This window comes from Centrocercus urophasianus, unplaced genomic scaffold, assembly GCF_019232065.1.
Source record: "Centrocercus urophasianus isolate 14NV4802_14NV808 unplaced genomic scaffold, USGS_Curo_1.0 seq_10, whole genome shotgun sequence".
In the NCBI taxonomy this organism is placed as follows: Eukaryota; Metazoa; Chordata; class Aves; order Galliformes; family Phasianidae; genus Centrocercus; species Centrocercus urophasianus.
Window position 1 is genome coordinate 48,038,223 of NW_024884142.1, and position 21,780 is coordinate 48,060,002.

A 21,780-nucleotide genomic window follows, 5' to 3' on the forward strand; every position below is an offset into this window, starting at 1 on the left:
TGATTAATCAAGTGATGTGTCATTCAGCAAACAATAGACAAAAAGTGGAGCAGTATGGTCAAAAAGGATCGGATAAGCTGGTAATGGATCATGAAAATTCCTTGCCCTGGGAATCACCAAGGTCATTCTGTTAGCTATTGTTTGTCTTCAGAAAGGTCACAGTGATAGAACAGGCTAAGACTAATTACTCTTCAGGAGTTAAATAAATAACAACATCCTTTAGGGTTTTACGAGCTATTTCTGTTTTTATATACAGCTATACATTCATCTAACTCTGAGGATATCTTTATGCACACTTAGAAAATAAGTTTAAACCATTGGAAGGCATTCTCAGAGAAGAACATCCAATAATATAATATTAAATTCAGCAGATTTCCCTTGCAGATTATCCCTTAATATCTTTTCAATCAGCAACTCTTTTAGGAGATCTGGTAGCATGTGTTCAAAAAATTATCCATTTCCTCATTTTCAAGCCATTCTCAACTGCACATTTAAAAAAGAAGCTAATGTGTTTGTTGTTGTTTTTCCTACTGTATTTTCCTTTTAAAATCCTACATGTTCTAAATGTGTTTAAAGTAGCCTCAGAAATATGAAGTTCTGCATATGTTCAAAGGAGTAGATCTCAAAGATGTTAATTACACCTAGACGTAGACATATATCATGTTTCATAAAATAGTTAGGAACCTAAACCTATTTGTCACTTATATATTTCTGAAAGTTCATTGCTACTACCATTATGAACAACTCAGGAAGAGGGTACACTTTGAAGTACAACTATGATTGATTAGACTAAAGAAATTCCAGTGCTTCGTTGTGTACTACTTTAATCTTTTGAAAAGTGAATGAGCAGCAGATGGCCTAATAAAGACACTCTGTATGTTTGCCCAGTATGGATTTGCTCTGAAGGGATTGGTTCAACTCTTTAGAGTACATATATTTGGAATACATCTGTCTTAGTCAAGACAGATGGCTAAAGGAAAGAGAAACTTCCAAACACTTGGAATTAATCCAGTGTGAGCACTGCTTTTGAATGAAATTTTAATGGGATATGACTGTTGTTCTGTTAGTTTTCTTGGAAGAATGCAGCTGTTCGTGGTGTAGACATATATAATTTTGATGGCTACTGAACATAACTGTTTATGCTTACTTTTGAAATACAGCTATTTTTGGTAGTGTCTGTGTTCTAATCAGCCTGTTGATAAGGAGAAGTATTCATTTCCTAGTGATCAGTTGGATATCTCTCATCATGTAAGCTAACTGAAACACCTATATGGATCACTATTAATACTATCCAGTATTAAAATTAAACTTGTTAATATGAGACTTTAAAAGTATAGGCATGTTCTTTCAATCCCATGCAATGTGATACTTTAAATCACTAGATTCCTTTTAACTACTTATTTTAATACAACATGCAAATTTGAAAAATCTATTTTGTGTGGATCACGGATCGTGTGTGAATTATATGCCTGTGCAATAAATTCAGAAACAAGCCTGTTAAGCTTAAAACGTTCACAACAACTAAAGAGTTCAGTAAACAATGAATAATCTGGAAATTTGCCAAACGTTTTAGTTTGTGTATTAAGATACTACAGTTGTGGTGACGTATATGTCATGTAAAAGCTGTCCATTTCAATTAGATTTTCTGCTAACGTGACTGCAGTAGTATTTAGACTGGCTATATTCTTCTCATACCGTTTTTAACTGTTGTACTCTTGTTTTCTGTTTTGCAGTAATAACAAGTAGTGGCTATAGCCCAAGATCAGCGCACCAGTACTCTCCGCAGATATATCCTTCCAAGTTAGTGTCTGTACCTACTGTAATCTTGTATAGCGAACTGACCTTGGTTATAGGCAGTTCTGTGGTTTGCTGCAAACATATATTGATCAGCAGAAGAAAGGGAGAGAAAGGAAAATACTTAAACCTCCATAATGAATCCACTACAATTCTATGTCCATTTTTTTTTCCTCTCTCATGGATGCGGAGTAACATCTACTTTGTGCAATACTGTATTGCTGCACAAGAAATATCTTTTGAGTTTCTACACACAGTGGAAGGAAAAAAAAAATAGACTGACATTCTCACACATCAGCATTTTAATAGTGCTGGCATTACATACAGACATATTTTGAGGAAGAGAGTTTATATTTAGAAATCACAATTGCATGTGCAACATGCATACTTAACGGTAAACATGTCATAGACTGTTCCAGTACTAGCATTGCCAAATAGTTCCAAACATTCCAGAATTATGAACCACCCTTTCCTCCTCCAATATTGTAAGATTTAAAATATCAAACAAAGTAAATTAAATTGGATTAGATTCAATCTCTTTCTCTCTCTCTCTCTCTCTCTCTCTCTCTCTCAAAAAAAAAAAAAAAAAAAGGGTTTGTTTATGTATGTATTTTTTCAGAAGCCAGCAGGGTTATTAGGAATAGGAAGTTTCTTCCTTTTTTTAACTTTATGGAAAACACTGAAGATTTTTTTATGAAACTACTGTAATGGGCAGCCTATTGACTTGTTTGACATGTGATGTTGTGCACAAGTATCCTTGATTTCAGTATACCATATATTTATTTCAGTGCTTTTGATACTCTACCTATGTGACTTTGAAATTTGATACAGAGAAAGCATTAAAACTATACCTGATTAGGCTTTTTAAAATTTCTTCACCAAATTTGCATTCGTATCATGTTAGCCAGCATTTATTGATTGAGAAAGTAGGCGTCTAAACTAAAAACATTCTTCCTTATTCCACTTAAAACACATTTTAGCAAACTATATTTTATACATTTGGCCAAATACATTACAAGGTTTAATAGAATTTTTAATTTACTGTAATAATTTATTGGCATCTAAATTAATGAGTAATTCTTTTCTGATAGCAACCGCTGCCAAATGTACTGAACTAATTAGAAAAAAAAAGAAAAAAAAATTAGAATCTGAAATTTAGTCATGGCTTTTAATAGCCAGATTTCAGTAAGTGTAATTCTGCAGAGTATGTTTATTCAGCTCTTGGTCCATAAAATCTTATTTGACTTACAAAACAATCCAAGACAAATGTTTCTCTGTATGTTTTTGCAACTCTGGAGGGCAAAAATTTAAAACTTGATTTTATTCAATTTCCCTATAAAACCCCAGTATTTATAAATTAAAGACCATTTTTATTTCCATTCTATTTCCCAAACATTTAAAGCCCTTCTGGTTAACAAAGTGTTGCTGTTAATATTTTTCATGCTTCTCTCTATGCTTCTCCCACTGAAGCCAGAGGCTAGATATCTGATGAAGCAGAACCATTTATAGAGGGCATGAGGTAGTAACTTCAGTGTTCTCCTCTGTATTTCATTTATTCTTCCAGTCCAAGTTTCCCTGCACTGGATAAATAAGCTTGAGGATTTTTCTGATTTAAGTGTACTGTTCCTATCTCAAAGGGGTTGAATCCATATAAAACTGTTACAGCAGTGGCACAGCTCATCTACAGATGGACACAGAATATTAAGAATTAAATTGTGGTGATGGGACAGCACAGAATTTTCACAGTGCCTTGGGGAATGTGAGATGGAGTTTTTTAGCTTATTTCAGTGGAAGATGGAATAACTCCCATAAGAAGAGGAGTTGGCAGAATAATGAACTGCTTTTGGATACCTTTTTCTTTATTGCTTGAATTAACCTACAAAGTATTTGTTGCCACAGTAATGCTATTTTTCCTGATATTTAGGCCCTATCCACACATTCTTTCTACACCAGCAGCTCAAACAATGTCTGCCTATGCCGGACAAACCCAGTATTCAGGAATGCAGCAACCAGCAGTCTATACAGCCTACTCACAGACAGGACAGCCATACAGCCTACCTACTTACGGTATTTGACCTCTTATTACTTTGTCTTATGTAGATGTAAGATAAATGCTGATGTGAACATTTTTGCTATTTTTTTTTATTTTTATTTTCCCCACTGTGAGAAAGTATTTTAAAGAATCAGTTGAAAATTAATTTCTTATACAGATTTGGGTGTAATGTTGCCAGGCATCAAGACGGAAAGTGGGCTCTCGCAGACACAGTCACCACTGCAGAGTGGGTGCCTCAGTTACAGCCCAGGGTTTTCCACCCCACAGCCAGGCCAAACACCGTATTCTTATCAGATGCCAGGTGAGTAGCCCTTGCTGTTATGTGTCATCTCTCCTTGCTGCTCTTTGTGGTCCCTGTTTCCTCATTACATTTTCAGTTCATGTTTCAGAACTCTAGCAAATGTGGTTGTCATTGGCAGCTACTTTTATCGCTAAAATATAGCTACTTTTTTTAAGTTAGTTTTTCCAACACATGCATATATGTTCATTTTTTATCATCTGCTGATCTAGATCTGGTCATGCAATGCAGTCCCCATCTACACTTTCACTTTTCTATGGAGCAGGACTGGAAGCATTTGTTGTATTTATTGGGGAACACATGTCACTTCCCTTTGTTTACATGTTTTGAGCATGACATCTTCTGATGCTTTTCCCTTTAAAAAAAATAATTTATTACCATTTCTCTTTAATTCATACTTAGTATTTCATTTATTGTGCAATTATTATTTATTTCTTTTTGCTCAATGATACTTTATTTTATCTGGATACTTCTTTATCTTTTAACGCAATATTAAATCTTATAAACATAGTATTAATCATCTGAAGTTGAAAACATGGACAAGCCTCATAACAGATTGATTAAAAACACATAGATCATTTAAATATTCTTAAAAAATAGATTTTTGCTTCATAAGGGAACATTGAAATGTTAGGACTTAGGCAATTAAGGAGAAAGAGAATAACAATATTTGAACGAAAGTGAGACGCTGTAATAAATTGAAAAATGATTTTGTGATCACTGCAACAACTTATTGCAAATAACTTTCTTCTATTGTGGGAAAAAAGAAGGTATGCTTATATGCATGGAAGCAGCATTTCATCTATGCTCATTAGATGTTTTCTTGTTTAAATGGAAAACTAAAAATTGTTTGCTCCTCCAATTCATTAATGTCTTAACATGAAATCCTGTATTTAGAATTATATTTTTATTCAGAAACATGTTCTTGCAATGAATCATATTTTTTAATTTTAGGTTCTAGTTTTACACCATCATCCACTATTTATGCAAACAATTCTGTTTCAAATTCTACGAACTTCAGTAGTTCACAACAGGTACGAATATCAACACTTGTTTGTGCATTAAAAAAATATTTATGTAAATCCAGTGATGGAATGTTATTTCAATTTAGACTTGTTATGCTGAATTGGACTTGCTGTAGTTAAGTACTGTTTTCTGTGGAAAGCATTGAAAATCCGTGTGGATGCCTAGTTGCATCTTTTGGCACCTAAATACTTTATCAATCTCCCTTTAATTGTTTAGTAAATTTTCTCAAGTTAAAAAATCTAGACAAAAAGCTATCAGCTCTTTGCATAAATCACATCATTGCATGCAGAAATATTTAATGAAAACATTACTTCTTCATTTACATAGTTAACTGTTTTTGCTGTTTTAGGATTATCCATCATACACAGCTTTTGGCCAAAACCAGTATGCACAGTATTACTCAGCATCAACATATGGTGCATATATGACCTCAAACAACACGGCCGATGGCACTTCATCATCATCATCAACCTACCAGTTACAGGAATCTCTCCCTGGCCTGACTAGTCAACCAGGTACAGATCTGCATTCAGGTGAAAACAATTTTTACATTTTTTCCCTGTAGTTGTATGAAGCCAAGATCTGTATTTTTGCCTTGATTTTATACTGTTTTAAACTCAAGGACAAAAAAAGCCCTTTTTGTATGCTTATTCAAGAGACCTGTGTAATTTGTTTGTTAGCTAAAACTCCTTGCAGTTTGAGGTTGTTTTCTTTGAAGGAGTAGGTTGAAAAAAGCAATGCAATGGTCTTGTAGTAGTAAATTTTTAATGAAAAATTCAGTCAGTTCTACTGTTACTGACAGTGGGACACTCCACTGTCCACCTCCATATTCAGAAGTGTTACTGTAAATTATTTAAACAAGATGTTGCTTGTCATTTAATCATGCTCCAATCATTCTATCAAGCCACAGTTGCTAATACACAAACTTAGGTTAGTAAGAATAGGGCAATCAGTTAATAGCACATTGCTTTACCGAATAAATAAATAAATAATGGAGTAATTGAAGCTACAAAGAGAAAGCTCCAAGGAGAAATGAGGAGGCTAATTTTGCCTGCCCAACTCTGCCCCCTCGTGCATATGCATTACAACACACTTATATAGTTGTGTTCTTAGGGCATCACTGCTGGATATCTTCATTTTTTCTCCTTATAACTTAGTTCGCAGTCCTCTGCCTGCTCCATTCTCCATTCCTGTCAAGCAAATGCAGATGTTAACAAGTAATATTTTTTTGCATGCTAGACTTGGGAATTTCTAGGTTCCCAAAACTCTCACCTATTTATTTTCTCACTGCAGTAAATAAATTTACGTTTTTGAAATAATGCATAGTACAATATAGACACATGAAAATCTCTTAGGTGAGACACATGAAAATGGCTTAGGTGTGTGATACCCTTAATGTGTGAAAAGAATCTGCTTTTCATGCTCAATTTCATGTATAACTTATATTATTCCAGGAATTTCTTAAAGATCTAGCCCAGTTCTATGATATATTCATGTCATAAATAGCTCACTAAGGCTGGTTATGGCATATATAAGAGAGATCATTGCCAGCTACCTTGCATAACACTGTTGGAGCAATCTTGTGGGGACACTGCCTTCACATGTACAATGTGGTAAAATGTCCGTCTTACCCACAGGCTGTGGTCATTTATCAATAGAGTAACGAACTGGATTTTGAACTAGGGTCTGAAAAGGGAAAGTGTGCTTTTATCATAAAATCAATAAATTGTGTAAATATTCCTAATTCTGATCATAACAACTGAAAAATCTAACTGAAAAGTTAGACAATAAAGCTGTTGTGTTATAATAACAAATTTGTACAAAGAAGGAAGTACTGTGTAGAAGAGTATAGACAAGGCTTCATACTTCATATAATCTGCTTAAATTCACTAAAATCTTTGGCAAGTTTAATGGCATGAGTTGATTTATTTTTTTCTTCCAGCTGTTTTCCTCTGCTAACTTTAATTTAAAAATGTTGTCTATCTATGCATGCACATGTATCTTGGTGGTATGACATGCTATGGGTATGGAGAGATCATAGAATCATAGAACAGTTTGTTTTGGTAAGGACCTTAAAACCGTCTAGTTCTAACCTTCCTGCCATGGGCACCTCCCAGTAAATAAGAACACACAAAGACCTATCCAGCGTGGCCTTAAACACTTCCAGGAATGAAGCAACAAATTCTCTGGCTAATGCACATGCCATTGTTTTTTGGTGAAAATGCAAATTGTCTCAGAGTGGAATTTTAGGAAGAGAATCTAACAGATATCTTAAGTGAAATTCCAACAGTTGCAAAACACTCACGATAGAGCCAACTTATAATCTACATTTAAAAGTATATTCATATCTGATCTTTATTTCAGTCTTATTCTTCTATATTTTTATTTGAGAAAATCAGACAGAATTTTCCCTCTCCCTCTCCCTTCTTTGTCTCTCCCTTCCATTTTCTTAGAAATTCTGTGTTAATGTATTATGTGTTACAGACTCCCTTGGTATCAAATAGCACTGAAAAAAGAAAGGAATCTTACATAGCTTAAGTAGGTTCAAAAATATTGAAGGCTGCACATCTATGAAACAATAAATACTTTTCTTATTTGTGGACTGCTTAATCCACAAACCATTTTTCCTGTTAAGTAGGTTGTGCATCTGAATTTACAAACCTGCCCACTCATTCCTTATTTCTGTCAAGTGTTGAACTGGTCATGAGACCCTTTGCTGAGAGTGCAACACCCACTTTGAGAATACATGGCATGCCTATGCCCTTGTGTGTCACTGTAAAAATAAATTTACATCAGTGGGATGCACTGACTTGAATCAGAGATTCAGTACACACCATGTTTACTTGCTGTCTAGCACTTTCACTGCTCAATCCTAAGAGTTACTTCATGTAAAACATAAGATTAAACAGTTAGCCACTTCACCCTTCTACTATCTTTGCTTGCTGTTAATTCACGTTAACCTCTAATACTCTCCACATATTACAAGGATTTCTTGTAATAACAAAGCTCCATTAGATCAAGATTTCTTTATTTGTTGACCAAGAAAATGAGATGAAAATTGATACTCTCTGCATTACACTCTCTGCTACTCGTAACAAGTGGCAACGCATTATGTTTCTGGGCTTTGCCTCTATTAAAAAAGAGGATTCTTGGCAAATGTTTGGCTTGTTTGAGGTGCTTGTGGACTTACGATGAGAATTAGGAATATTTAACAATTTATTGATTTTATGATCAAAGCACACTCACTAGGCTTCTGGGATCCAGAGACAGCGACACAAATGAAAGTCTCACTGACAAGGAGAAGTGTCAGTGCTCCCTGTCCCAGTGGCTGGAACATTTTCGCCTGGAGGAGGATGCGAACGCACGCAAGCCAGTTGTAGTAGCTTTCCATTCCCATTACACATGTCAGAAGTTGTCATAGAACACTTGTTTTGACCTGTGCCCACACCTCTTTTCTCTTGCTTAAGTGGCACAGCTGTGTTTTAACAAGAAGGAGGGAATGCTTGTTCCAACTACAGGTGGGAAAAAATGGTCTGGATAGGAAGGACCACCTCCGTTTGTAACCGTGGTGTTGTAACTCCCTAACATTTAATTAGAGCTGCTAGAAGGCATGTAAGTCCTCTTGCTGGACCTGAACCAGGATATGAGTATGTGCATGAACATCTGTGATGAAGTGGTCATTCTATGTTCCAGTTTTGACATTTTCCTCTTGTTTTATGAAATCTCAGATGCTGCTCCTACTTCCAGTGAGAGAAAGTTAAGGAGTGGATTTATTAGGCATGTGCTGAATATTGGAAAAGCTAAAAAATTTCAAACATGGCAATAAAATTTCTGTCTAATACGAGCTGCAGTAGGAGCTCTTTATGAGGGGAAGGTTTTCAGTGCTCTTTGGTACTAGAATTTCTCACATTTTTTACATGGCTGAATTTTGAGTAAGTTTTTCTTCTATCAGCATTGACCTGATTTCTAAAGTAAACTGAGAACAAAAAAAAAGCAGCAGACTCCTTTAGTCTGCTGTTGGTAAAAAGCAAATCAAGCAATTAAGCCTACAGTTGTTCAGAAAAACATGCACTACAGACTTCTGCATTCTAAAATAGATGCATACCTTGCATTCAAGTAAGAGACAGCTGCTCATTCTGATTTAGAGATTAGTTAATGAAATAAAGTTGGCTCTAAATATCTAGAACTTAGAAGCTACGGTGATTAGTTACAGTACTGATTAATGGATAATTATGCAATCACAATGAGTGTGCACCCAAGCAGAAGCCTGGGGCAACAGGTAATGGCTAATGTTAAATGAAACTTGAAGTTATTTACTTCAGTGGTTAGATTATTTCAGAGAAAATTTAGAACAGAGTCTTTTTATATTTTATTTTTGGTAGATTAAACATGGTCATTGAGAACAGATGTTCTAGTACATTACTATGGATTATTTTAGAAATGAATCTTTGTTGTAAAATGTTGAAATTTTCTAGATCTGAAAAAGTTGTGATAAGAATATTAACATATATGTTCAATTATATAGTTTTTGTCTTTTCATAGCTGGAATTTGCTTTGGGATTTTTTTTTTTTTTCACTCTGTTAGGGAATCTGAGAAATTATATTATTGTACATACATCTTGCATACTCAGAACTTCTTTTGAAGAATAGGCTTTTGATGCTTAAGTAATGTGATTCTGAAACATCGTTTTTCTACATTTTTACATTTAGGAAATTAAATTCTGCTGTTCTATTTATGGGGAAAGAACTAAAGTAATGTGACCTTATTGATCTCTCCAGTGCCTGCAGTGTCCTTACTGACATCAACACCATGCTGGGAATAGAAATGATTAGTCAACAAGAACTCTTGCTCTCAGTTGTAAAGGGACAAAATAAAAACACCAACAGAACATTTTTCAATAGACACTATTATTGCTGCTTAATTTCTCTAACATTTTTTCCCTGATAAGAATTTCAGCTGAAAGAGAAAATTCTACAGAATATATATAATGCTTTTTCCAAATCAGGACAGATGTATCTTGAAGATTGTATCTGGAATAAATTCTCAAACTACTTTTCTGAAGATCTCTTCTTAGTTGTTGCCTGAAAGTTTGGCTGTATTCTGTACAAGCAGAGACACAGATTGATATTGCAACACTGAAGTCATCATGATATAGTTTGAGAACAGAATAGTACTATCTACTTCCACGTGATAGCAGAATAACTTGAGTACTTTTCCAGGAAGGGAGAGAGAAAAAGATTTGATTTCCTCCTGTTTCGTGAAGAATCCACTGTCTTCCACTTGGGTGTGCAGGGATTAGGATTGTGAGTCATGAAAGCAAATTTGTCTTTATACTTTATATATATCAGTCATTCATTTAAATGAAAAATGTGCCTTGGAAAGGGCAATGGATTTCAGATATATTCTTCTAGGTATGAGGACTAATCCAAAAGAAATCTATTTTATTATGTTGGCCCACAAATTAGGGGATGTTGGTGGTATGACAGTAGAGATTGAATCTTCCCACCAATATTCATTTACATTTTGCTGCAATGTGACCAATGGTAGCAGAGGGGCAGCATGACAGAATGACATCCAACATGGAAGTGCATATGAAGCAAAAGCGTACAATTGAATTCCTCAAAAAATGTAATCAATCCACATTCATTGATGACTGCTGAACATTTATGGATACTAAAGTGTGGATGTGAGCACAGTGAGGTAGCAGGTGGTATGTTTCAGCCGTGGCAAGAGTGACATGAAAGATAAGCCATTTTCTGGACCGCCAGATGTGACACCATGAAATTAATAGCATCTTGACCAGCTCATCTGTGCACATCAGTGGATTATGACCAGAGAACTGTGTACAGAGCTGAATATCAGCTTGAATGTATTTGAAACAATGGTGACAGAATTGAAACATTGCTAAGTTTGCACCATGTGGGATCCAGAAATGCTCACACAGGAACAGAAAAAACACTATATGCAAGTTTATCAGGACCTATTTAACCAGTACAGTGCTGAAGGTGACAGTTTCCTGATCACATCATTACCAGTGACAACTCTGGGTGTCACCACTATGAGCCAGAGTCTGAACAGCAGTCCATGGAGTAGAGAGTGATACATGAATTTAAGACACAGCCCTCAGTGGGTAGTGATGTGTACTGTCTTTTGGGTTGAGAAAGGGATGACCAGTCTGGATTTTTTGTAATTTATACAAATGATTAACTTCGATTGCTACATTTGGATGAAGGGCCTGGAGCATCTCCCTTATGAGGAAAGGCTGAGTAACCTGGATCTGTTCAGCCTGGAAAAAAAGAAGTCTGATGGGGGATTTGATTAAAGTTCGTAAATATCTAAGGGAAGGTGGGAGACAAATGAATGAGGCCAGACACTTCTCAGTGGTGTTTAGTGATAGGACAAGGAGCAATGGCCTAAAATTAGAACATAGGAAGTTCTATATATACATGTGGAGGAACTTCTTTATGATAAGGGTGACAGAGCACTGGAAGAGGTTGCCCAGAGAGGTTGCTGAGTCCCTTCGTTAGAGATATTCTAGACCTACCTGGACACCAACCTGTGCAACCTATTGCAGGGAGTCAGCTTTATGTGGGGAGTTGGTCTCAATGATCTCTTGATCCATTCCAACCTCTACAGTACTGTGATTCTGCGACACTGACTAAGCTGAAGGATCAAACTCCCAGAGTCAAGCCAGAGAAGAAAACAACTTTTCTCTTGCAACACAATAATGCCAGGTCTCAAGCCAGTTTGAAGACGGTGGAGTACGTTGCCAATCTTGGCTGGACTGTCCTACCACACCCAGCGCATAGTCAGGATTTGGTGCCTGATTTCCACATGTTTGGGCCAATGAAAGATGGATTTCATGGGCTACATTTTCCTGACAACATTGTATAGCATCTTTGAAACAGAAGGTCACCTTCACTGGTGGAGGTTTTTATGAGTGCAGCATGCAAACTCTTATTCAACACTGGAGAAAGTTCAAAACTAATGGTGGTGACTATGCTGAAAAACAGTTTTTTGTAACTGACAATTTGTTCCATCAAATATTGTTATTGTGCTCTTCATAGCTGTTGTTTTTCCATGAAAATAAGTAGGAGGCATTACTTTTGGAGCAACCTGTGTATATATCATAACCTTGGGCTTGGGAACTAATTTTCTTCTTGTTCTCCACTGTCCTTTAATCTTGAATTCCTTCCTCGTAAGAGCTAGAGTTCTTGCTCAGGAATGTGACATTATGGTCTTAAATCTTACTCTTCCAAGAAATACAAGAGTACTTTATTCTAATCAAGATATATAAGTATATCTTCCTAGTATATTTGTTTTAATAATCTTCTATGTGGTTCACTGTGAGGTATAAATAAATGATGGAAGAGGTGAAGAATTTAACTATTGAATTATGTTGCACACAGATTCTCAGTTGAGATTGCAGTCTTTTTTTCTTCTTACATCCTTCTAGACTAGACTTGTTTTCTTCTTTGTTCGGGAGGGAAAATAAAGTGAATGACTCTGAAAACTGTAGAAACATTTAATCATTTAAGTTGGAAGGGACTTCTGCATACCTTTTGGTTGAGCCAACTTAGATCACACTGCTCGGGACTGTGTCCAGTTGAGTATCTCTGAGGATGGAGAACACATAAGCTCTGTGGGTCTGTCCCTGAGTCTGACTACTCTCTCTGAGAATAACTTTTTCTTGTACCTAAGAGGAATATTGGCTAATGTAATTTCTATATTTTCCTTCTTGTCCTTTCTCTATATAGCTCTCTGAAAAGTTCCTCTGCCTTTCCTCCTGTGTGCTGCAGTTCTTCAGCTGTCTTGGTGGCCCTCACCTGGGCTAACTACAGTTTGTTAATCTCTCTGTTATACTTGGGATCCTAAAACTTGTCATTTTTCTAGACATGGTTTTGCACATTCTTAATGGAGCAGAAAAATCACTCTTCTTGATCAACTGGCCACTTCCTCTGTTGCCTGGTGGACCTTGGTGATTTTAATAACGTTTTTTACTAAAAATGTGTACTGTTCAGATCTGATGTCTGACAGATGATTCTTGGGAAATTTATTTTGCAGAGAAGTGAATATCAGACAGTATCTGATAATTACAGAAGGATGATCATACCACAGCAAATATGACTTTATACTTTTTCTGATAGTAACTGGAATATTGCATTTAATAGTGTGACTTTTCTCTGCCAATTTATGTGCAGTGGCAAAGTAGGAAAAAAAAAGTCTACTAAATAGAAGGTGACATGGGAGGAGGAGATAAAACAGTCCTAATAACCTGGTAGGTGGATGAGTACCAGAGGGTGTTCTGGTAAAAGCAACACAGGACTTGGAAATAACTCCAGCTGAACTCTGAACATGGGAAATGAACTACTTTAATTAAAAGCAAATTTATGTTTTGGTAACTCTTTAGTATGATTTCTGAAATACATCTTCCTTGGATCTGTGAATATTTTGCATGTGCTTATGCATATTTATGTATACGTCTGCACATATCTGCAACATCTCTGCTAACGTTTATAATATTTCCTTTGCAATGTCAAAAGTGTTCACTGCATCTGTAGATTCCTTTTACATGGGAAAAATTGCACATCACTCATTTCATGCAACCAATTTAGGTGCATCCTTACACTGAGTTTGCGTACAGATATGTCTAGCTTTGGAAAAACAGAGTTTATTATTGAAAAATCTAGCACTAATTTTACCACAAATGGTTGACTTTACAGGGGAGTTTGACACAGTGCAGAGCCCCTCCACGCCAATCAAAGATCTTGATGAGAGAACATGTAGGAGTTCTGGGTCAAAGTCTCGGGGTAGAGGGCGGAAGAATAATCCATCACCCCCTCCGGACAGTGACTTGGAGGTATGCCTGTAGTAATTGATGAATGGTAATGTGGAGGTTTCTTCTGATGAAAAGTAAATTCTGAAAAGTACAGCTGTGGAAATAGCTTAAGGCAATTTAGAAAACATCATGCACTCCATGTCAGTAACTGAATATAACAGCCATTAGTGTCTACTTTAACATACACATGCAATGAGACATTACTGTTGTCTATGACAAAGCTAGAAAAGTAAATGTGATTCAGCTTTTCACATTTTAGCTCTAAGATTGTGGATCTTTCAGTTTTTTGTGCAATAGAAACACAGAACTGTGTATTCAAAAAGCTGTTTCTTTTAGTTTTTTTTTTGTTTTTTTGCTTGTTTGTTTTTAAATAGGAGATATCAAATATGTTGCTCAGTGTTACTATGTTTATTTAAGAATACAGTACAAAAATATACAGGATCATCTGGCCATAGCGTTTCAATACTTATCCACAGGTCTCTAAGCTGTAGCAAATGTCAGTGGATTTCAGTGAGGCAGCTGACACCAGTGAAGTTATGGTATACTTAAGTATGTGCAATTTTGATGCGTCAGTGAAGAAATGCATCTGCCTAATACATGGGGTGATGATGTAAAACACAGGTGACCTCTTAGCAATGGGTAATTATAGTATTATTGCTCTTGCATTAGCAGCATGCAGCCTTAATGTGACAGGGGGAGAAGGAATCTTGGTGCCCATGTGTGAAGCACTGGCATCAGAGGAAAGTGCTGCCCACCTGTGTGCTGTGCTTCCTGCCACTCACAGCAGGTAGCCCTGGGCAGCCCTGCTGCTGTGTCTTCACAGAACACCCTTGGCACAGCAGAAGACTGACCTTTGCTAGAAGTTTGCTGAGCACACTGCTGCTGCTGTTTGAGCAGCTTAAGCTTTGCAGTCCTTCTGCCTTCTTACCAATAGATGCACATATCCTGTTCTTGCCAGTTTTCAGAGGAAACCTGTTTAGTTAAGGTACAATTAAAGTAAGATGAATTTTAGCTGCCCTGGGTGGGAGGTTAGGGGCATTTTGATGTTATTTATTTACTAATATTGTCTCTACTTCTGTTTTCAGCGTGTATTTGTATGGGATTTGGATGAAACAATCATAGTTTTTCATTCGCTGCTTACAGGATCCTATGCACAAAAGTATGGCAAGGTATGTGATCCATGGATTACTTACTGATTCACTGTAACAAGATGTCTAGGGTGTACACATACATGATTTACACATACATGGTTTAAAAATAGCTTGAGTGAAGGGAGAGGAAAAGCATACAGTGAACCCCATTTTCAGAAGGTTGGTGTGAAAAAGTTAAGGGAAGAAATGAGACACAGAATATAAGCATAGTATATAAAACTAGGCTGAAGCAGATGTTACAAATGAGGGAAGAGTTTATAGAGGAACAAGGATGAGGTTACTGAAGCACATAGGAAGAGATGTTCCACAGACATAATATATTCAATGGGCAACTGAAAACAACTGTCAGTATTTGGATATGTAGAGGAAGAAGTAAGAAATGGGAGCAGTGGGTGAATATACAGCAAAACTGATAAATTAGAAAGAGTAAGACAGCTTAAATGCCAGCTGTAGGTGTTATTCTTTGATGCTCCAGCTTTTTGCATCTTCAGGCCCATGGCTGGCTGTAAGATGAGTAATGGTAGGGAGTGAATCCCTCTCCCAGTTAGTTGTATTCATCCTCTCTTCTGCAAGGTGATCCAAAAGGCACTCAGGTCACAGAGCAGCAAGCAGAAAAGCTGCAGGAAGAGTAAGGGAGAAGAAGGAGGCAGAGAGAGGCTGGCTGCCACAGCCTGCTGGAGCAGATTTACCCTGCTGAGAGAGCAGTGAGCCCCGCTGGCTGCAGGAGGGGCGTGGGGGGAAAACCAGCATGCAGTCGTGGGCTTCCCAGAGAGGCAGAATTAAATTAGAACATTAGGGCAAATGTATGCTAGGGAGGAAAATAGACTGGGATACCAAAAGTTTTCTAGATTCTGTGCCATTCAAATGTAATTAATATAAAGGTATTTCTTAAGGACATATTTATGTCCATGCTATGCCAGAAGTGCTTGTTTAAAGAGCCAAAACGATCTGCTTGACAGAATTCTGTGAGAGAGAGTATATTAGAGAAACACTTTCCACATCCAACCTCCTCAGCCAACTGGCTAGAAATTTCCAAAGCCAGAACCTGTATATTATAACCACTGATGGGCTATGTTTCATGACAGGTCCTCCATGTTTCAAGACAGCTGTTTGTGGTTATTAAAAAAAAAAAAAAAAAAAAAAAGCTTAAGGGGAAGCTCACAGGCCTGGGCAAAAATCTGATTTTCTGAAATCCTAAGATAAGAGTATTTATTCATGTCTTGTGCAGAATATTCCTGCTTATATTGCAGCTTCGTGCTGCCAAATCAGTGTGCATTTCAGTACACTGTCAAAAACTTCTGCTGTTTTTCAAACACTGTAACAACTGTAACTTTTTCAGTACCATTTCTAATTTTTTACTAGTAAATCAAGAGAGAAACCTAGCTGAACGGGAACATTTGTATCACTTGTGAGTGCAGCTGATAGACTGCCTCAGCACTTGCAGCAATGATGTCATTTCTTTCATCCCCTCCTCATGTGAATGTGCCCATAGGACGTTTCTGTCTTGTAACGCCTCACATGCTATGTAAGCAAAGACTGATTAAACTAGTACATAGTTTTAAGAATAAGAGTAGATCTTTTATTTTTAATTCACAGGCACTTACAGGTAACTTTGTAAACTGTTTTAGAGGTAGCTACAGAAGTGTAATTCCTCTTGGTTTCTCACTTTGCTATGAGTGTATTTGGGAATATCCCAGTATCACTGTTTTTTAAGAATCACAGAATCACAGAATCACAGAATTGTAGGGGTTGGAAGGGACCTCCAGAGATCATCGAGTCCAACCCCCCTGCCAAAGCAGGTTCCCTACAGCAGGTCGCACAGGTAGGCATCCAGGCAGGTCTTGAACATCTCCAGAGAAGGAGACTCCACCACCTCCCTGGGCAGCCTGTTCCAGTGCTCCGTCACCTCACTGTAAAGAAGTTCTTGCGCACATTTGTGCGGAACTTCCTATGCTGCAGTTTCCAGCCGTTTCCCCTTGTCCTGTCTCCACTCACCACTGAAAACAGTCTGGCCTCGCCATTCTGCCCCCCACACCTTAGATATTTATAGACCTGGATCAGATCCCCTCTCAGTCTCCTTTTCTCAAGGCTGAACAGACCCAGTTCACTCAGCCTTTCCTCGTAGGAGAGATGCTCCAGGCCCTTCACCATCTTCGTGGCCCTCCGCTGGACTCTTTCCAAGAGATCCCTGTCTTTTTTGTACTGGGGAGCCCAGAACTGGACGCAGTACTCCAGATGAGGTCTTACCAGGGCAGAGTAGAGGGGGAGGATCACCTCCTTCGACCTGCTGGACACGCTCTTTTTAATGCACCCCAGTAAGCCATTGGCCTTTTTGGCCACAAGGGCACACTGCTGGCTCATGGCCAACCTGTCATCCACCAGGACACCCAGGTCCCTCTCCGCAGAGCTCCCCTCCAGCAGGTCATCCCCCAACCTGTACTGGTGCATGGAATTATTCCTCCCCAACTCCTCTGTTACAAGAGGAAATAGTTTCAAACTTAATGAGAATAGATTTAGGTGGGATGTAAGGTAGAAGTATTTTGCAGTGAGGGTGGTGAGGCACTGACCAGGTTGCCCAGAGGGGTGGTGGATGCCCCATCTTTGGAGACATTCAAGGCAGGCTGAAGGGGGCTCTGAGCAACCTGATTTAGCTATGCATATCCCTATTCATTGCAGGAGAGTTGGACTAGATGAGCTTTCAATGTCCCTTCCAACTCTAAGGATTCTATGATTCTATAATTCTATAATTGACACTCCATAAATAGTCCTTAGAAACAGTAATGGCATATTAACTGCCAGTAGTATTGACAGCAAATAAAATTGGCTTGTATAACCCATGAAAAACTCAAGGGCAAGTTAAATTAATGTAGTTTTACTGCTGAGACCAACATTAGTAAAGAACTGTCACAAATAACCATGTAATGATAAGCAACATCCATACAAGCTGGGAAATGTACTCATTTCCAAAGACTGTAAAAGAAAAATAGCAGACTTTATGTTTGCTTTTTTTCCCCTACAGTAACTACCTTCAACATATTTATAAAGAACTTATTAGGAAAATACGTTGCAATATGTATGTTGCTGACTGCAACAATAGATGAGGGCAGTAAGAAAGGGAATACAGAGAGAGCTTACCCTTAGTAGGCGTTAGCTTTCACATGTCACAGCAGTGTTGCCTAAAGCTGAGATGTGTCTGAGCCTAAGTGCCTATGAGTTAGTTGTGGGAGACGGGAAAGACAGCACAGCTGGACCTCAGTCAGCTCCTGGTGCATGACCCTGGCAGATACGGCCCTTATCTTTTCTGTGTGTGAGGTTCATCCATAAACAAGGTCTTAGTCCACACTGATGTCTGGAGTGTTATGAGAATGAGATTGCTATGAAGATAAATTGTCCGTGAATTATGAGGTTCTCAGTGGAAGTCTTGTGATCACACTGGTCTTTCAGTAAGTGCTGGAGGAGCAGTTATTCCTACAGGGTGCCATAAAATGCTGATTATTTGTTCTCTGTTTTATTTAATAATAATAAAAAAAGGTATAATGTCATACAGGTACACAGCTGTGCATATGTATTTTTTTCTATCTGTATTTTGTGTAACTTGATCAATTTACTCCCAAATGAGAAACAACAAAAACAAACAAACAAAAATAACACTGATTTTCACCTTTCTCTGTATTTAAAAATTCAAAATGAGATTAGTTAGTCTTTAATGGAAACATTGCTTTAAAGGGAAGGTATCTGTTTATACCAAGTATGCTCACTTTTACTTTCAGACATTGAAATGCTGTATTTAGAACCATTGCAAATACATAGACAGGCAAAGATATTTGCCTTCAGTTCTCTATCATCTATTTCTTGACATGTAAGCTTTCATTCTCATTTTTCAGTAGCTGTTTAACTTTACAGTGAGTGGGCAAAACAAAAATATTAAAAAATGAGTATTTTAGTCTCCGCTCCACGCATTTCTGTCTGTGCATGGAGTGCAATATGTGGTGAGGGCTGTCATGCTGTTATAGCCAAAGGGAGAGACCAGGAAGCTGCTGTCTTTTACCTATGCACCAATAGAGTATAACGTTGAACTCCACTGAAGGGGGATAGATTTGGCCAGAGGCTGTTCTATGTATCACTTTAAAATATTAAGATATAAAACCTATTCAGAGAACAATTCTCTGGCTGTTTTCTCTCTCTGGAGTCCCACTTGACTTTTGGTTAGTTTATCAGACTAGGTCCTAGGTAATGAAAGAAGAGAATACTTGCATACTATACCTCTGTTAGTTTTCAGGACAACTTTGCTACTTTCCAGCGGTAAAAAGTAGCTCTCAGTGTTCATCTCATTTGCTCATCTGCTTTGTACTTTATAAAACTGGTACATTTCTATTTTTAATTACTTACTGCAGTAGTAAATCATGAACATTGGCATTTGAGCTTATATGTGTGGCTGATGATGGTTTTCGCAGCTGAGCACCAGTTGGCAGATACACTCTTCTACAATGCTGAACTCTTAAGCAAGGATTTGTTGATGTGACAGGACATGTGTTAGATGTCGTCATCTATTAAAGTTTATGAGGTACATTCTTATTCCCTGTGAACAGTGTGTATTCTTTGTTCTATTATATTCCAGTTAGTCTTGCTGACTTACAGCTGATTAAGCAGGAGTTTTTCTTCCTTGGAGCATGTATATTTCATTCATTTCCTCCAGGTCAAACCAGAGGTCAAGGATGCCCAGATAAATGCCATGACTTAAAGTGTAACTGGTTAAAAAAGTGTGAAAGATGCCCATTGCCCTTAGGAGGGTGAGAATATGACCACCAAGTGCAAATATCACAACAAAACCACATTTGCTGATCGCATTGTGACATTTTGATAGAATTGCTAATGAAATAAAGTTGCCAGGGAGGCCACATTAACCTTGTAGACTTCTATGGAATGAGCTAAGAGGTTTTTTATTGCTCATTCTCTGCTTGTCCAGGCGTTAAACAGAAGAAGGTTGTCACCATTAGTACACATTATGACACACTCAAGTACACTCATAAACATGCTTTCGTCTCTCTATATTAATCATGTATCTCTCATGACTTCCAGTTGTGCTCTCCATTCACTCCCTCATTGTCTGAGACCTCTGAGTCCATTTTCCTACTGCCTTCTGGAGAGCACGGAACAGAAACTCCTTGTGGAGTACGTGAGTCTTCCTTCATCAGCGACCAGATATGATTATTAAGAGATGTATTCTCTTCCTCTGTTACCACCTACATGAAACTCCCCTGGGGATGAGCGTCCCCTATAGGACTTTGAGACCTGAACTTAAATCTGAGATTATTATGTAATGTTAAGGAAGAGTCTTTTAGCTAAAAATATCAGAATTTAACTTAAGCATTTCCACTTTTTCCAGAGGTCGCTTCTGTTGTCTGTTCAGGACAGCCATCCATTGAAAATCTATTCTTGTAATATTATTCACATGTTTTGCTTGTTTGCTTGCTTGCTTATTTTTAAGGCTTCTTGCGTACAAATTCATGCTAAAATGAATCTACCTGACTATTTACCAATTTCTTATCCAAGGATTTGTGTAAAAGTTTAGTGTTTTTGCATTTTTTTCAACAAGAAACAAAATTATTCTGAACATTTTGTGCTAAAAGCAGACCTTCCAACATAATATTAAACAGTTTTCTTCTACTAATGGCCACTGAGCATTTGGGTCTTTATTCAAGCTACTTTTCTCTTGAACAAAACACATAAATATTGGGTCTCCCAGGATATTTTTACCTACTCTCCCAAAAGACATTCCGGTGGATGGACCTGTCTAGTGGAGAAGTCCACAGACAGTCTGGCTCCAGTTTAGAGCCTTCATACTAACATAACTGAAGTAATTTGCATTTTGGTAGACAGAGGTGCTGTAACTGGTCATTTCCTTTGCATGCTAGTGATATCTGACTGAAATCATGCCTCTGACAGCCAAAAAATTGTGTTTCTTTATTCTCTAAATTATCTGGGGAAAACTTCCAGGCTTTATTATTATTATTATTATTGTTACTGTTATTTCCGCTTTTGTGTATGCTTTGTGCAGAAGCAACATTTTGGCAAAAGTTCAGTCTGCCTTTTATTCAGTTTCTCAATTTGTTGTGCTTAAATCTCTACTGGCTGCACATTTCTCTCTTTCTTTTCAACTCTTATTTCTTCGTGCTACTTTGAGTTGAAAGACAGTAAAATAAAGATTGGGATGTTCTTCAAAAATCACAAGATCCTGACGAATTTGCTTCTTCTATTTTTTATATTTGAAGGGGTGGACTTACATGGCAAGAGATAGAAATTGATGTATGATTCTTGTTAAATGGTTGCAGTGAATGTTTGGGCAAATTTATCAATTGAGACTTCAATTCCAATTACTCTTCTCAGCAGTTGTTGCTGGGAGATCCCAGACTGATCTCATGCTACGCTGTAATGGAATCTCTTTGCTTTATTTTATTTTACATACAGTACCTAGCAATATCCTCCACATGCTTTTTTCAAAACAGAAATGTAGGAAATCTCATTTTAACAGTAATAAAGTTAGGCATAGTTGGTTACAAAAATGCTACTAATGAGAAAATCATGAATGCTATGTTACATTTATGTCTCAACTATACT

General features: G+C 37.3%; 1 protein-coding gene across 9 annotated transcripts in view; it reads left to right on the forward strand.

Annotated features, from left to right (window-relative positions):
- EYA4 (EYA transcriptional coactivator and phosphatase 4) overlaps positions 1 to 21,780 on the forward strand; it is a 204,861-nt gene that overhangs the window by 160,992 nt on the left and 22,089 nt on the right. For 4 of the 9 annotated variants that reach the window (XM_042819569.1, XM_042819524.1, XM_042819515.1 and 1 more), the window contains 7 exons: positions 1,734 to 1,800; positions 3,719 to 3,861; positions 4,005 to 4,148; positions 5,100 to 5,179; positions 5,521 to 5,704; positions 13,896 to 14,032; positions 15,097 to 15,180. In XM_042819569.1, the coding sequence (XP_042675503.1) occupies positions 1,734 to 1,800; positions 3,719 to 3,861; positions 4,005 to 4,148; positions 5,100 to 5,179; positions 5,521 to 5,704; positions 13,896 to 14,032; positions 15,097 to 15,180 (839 nt within the window). The remainder of the gene's footprint in view (positions 1 to 1,733; positions 1,801 to 3,718; positions 3,862 to 4,004; positions 4,149 to 5,099; positions 5,180 to 5,520; positions 5,705 to 13,895; positions 14,033 to 15,096; positions 15,181 to 21,780) is intronic. The other 5 variants (XM_042819534.1, XM_042819542.1, XM_042819586.1 and 2 more) reach the window with 3 other exon arrangements.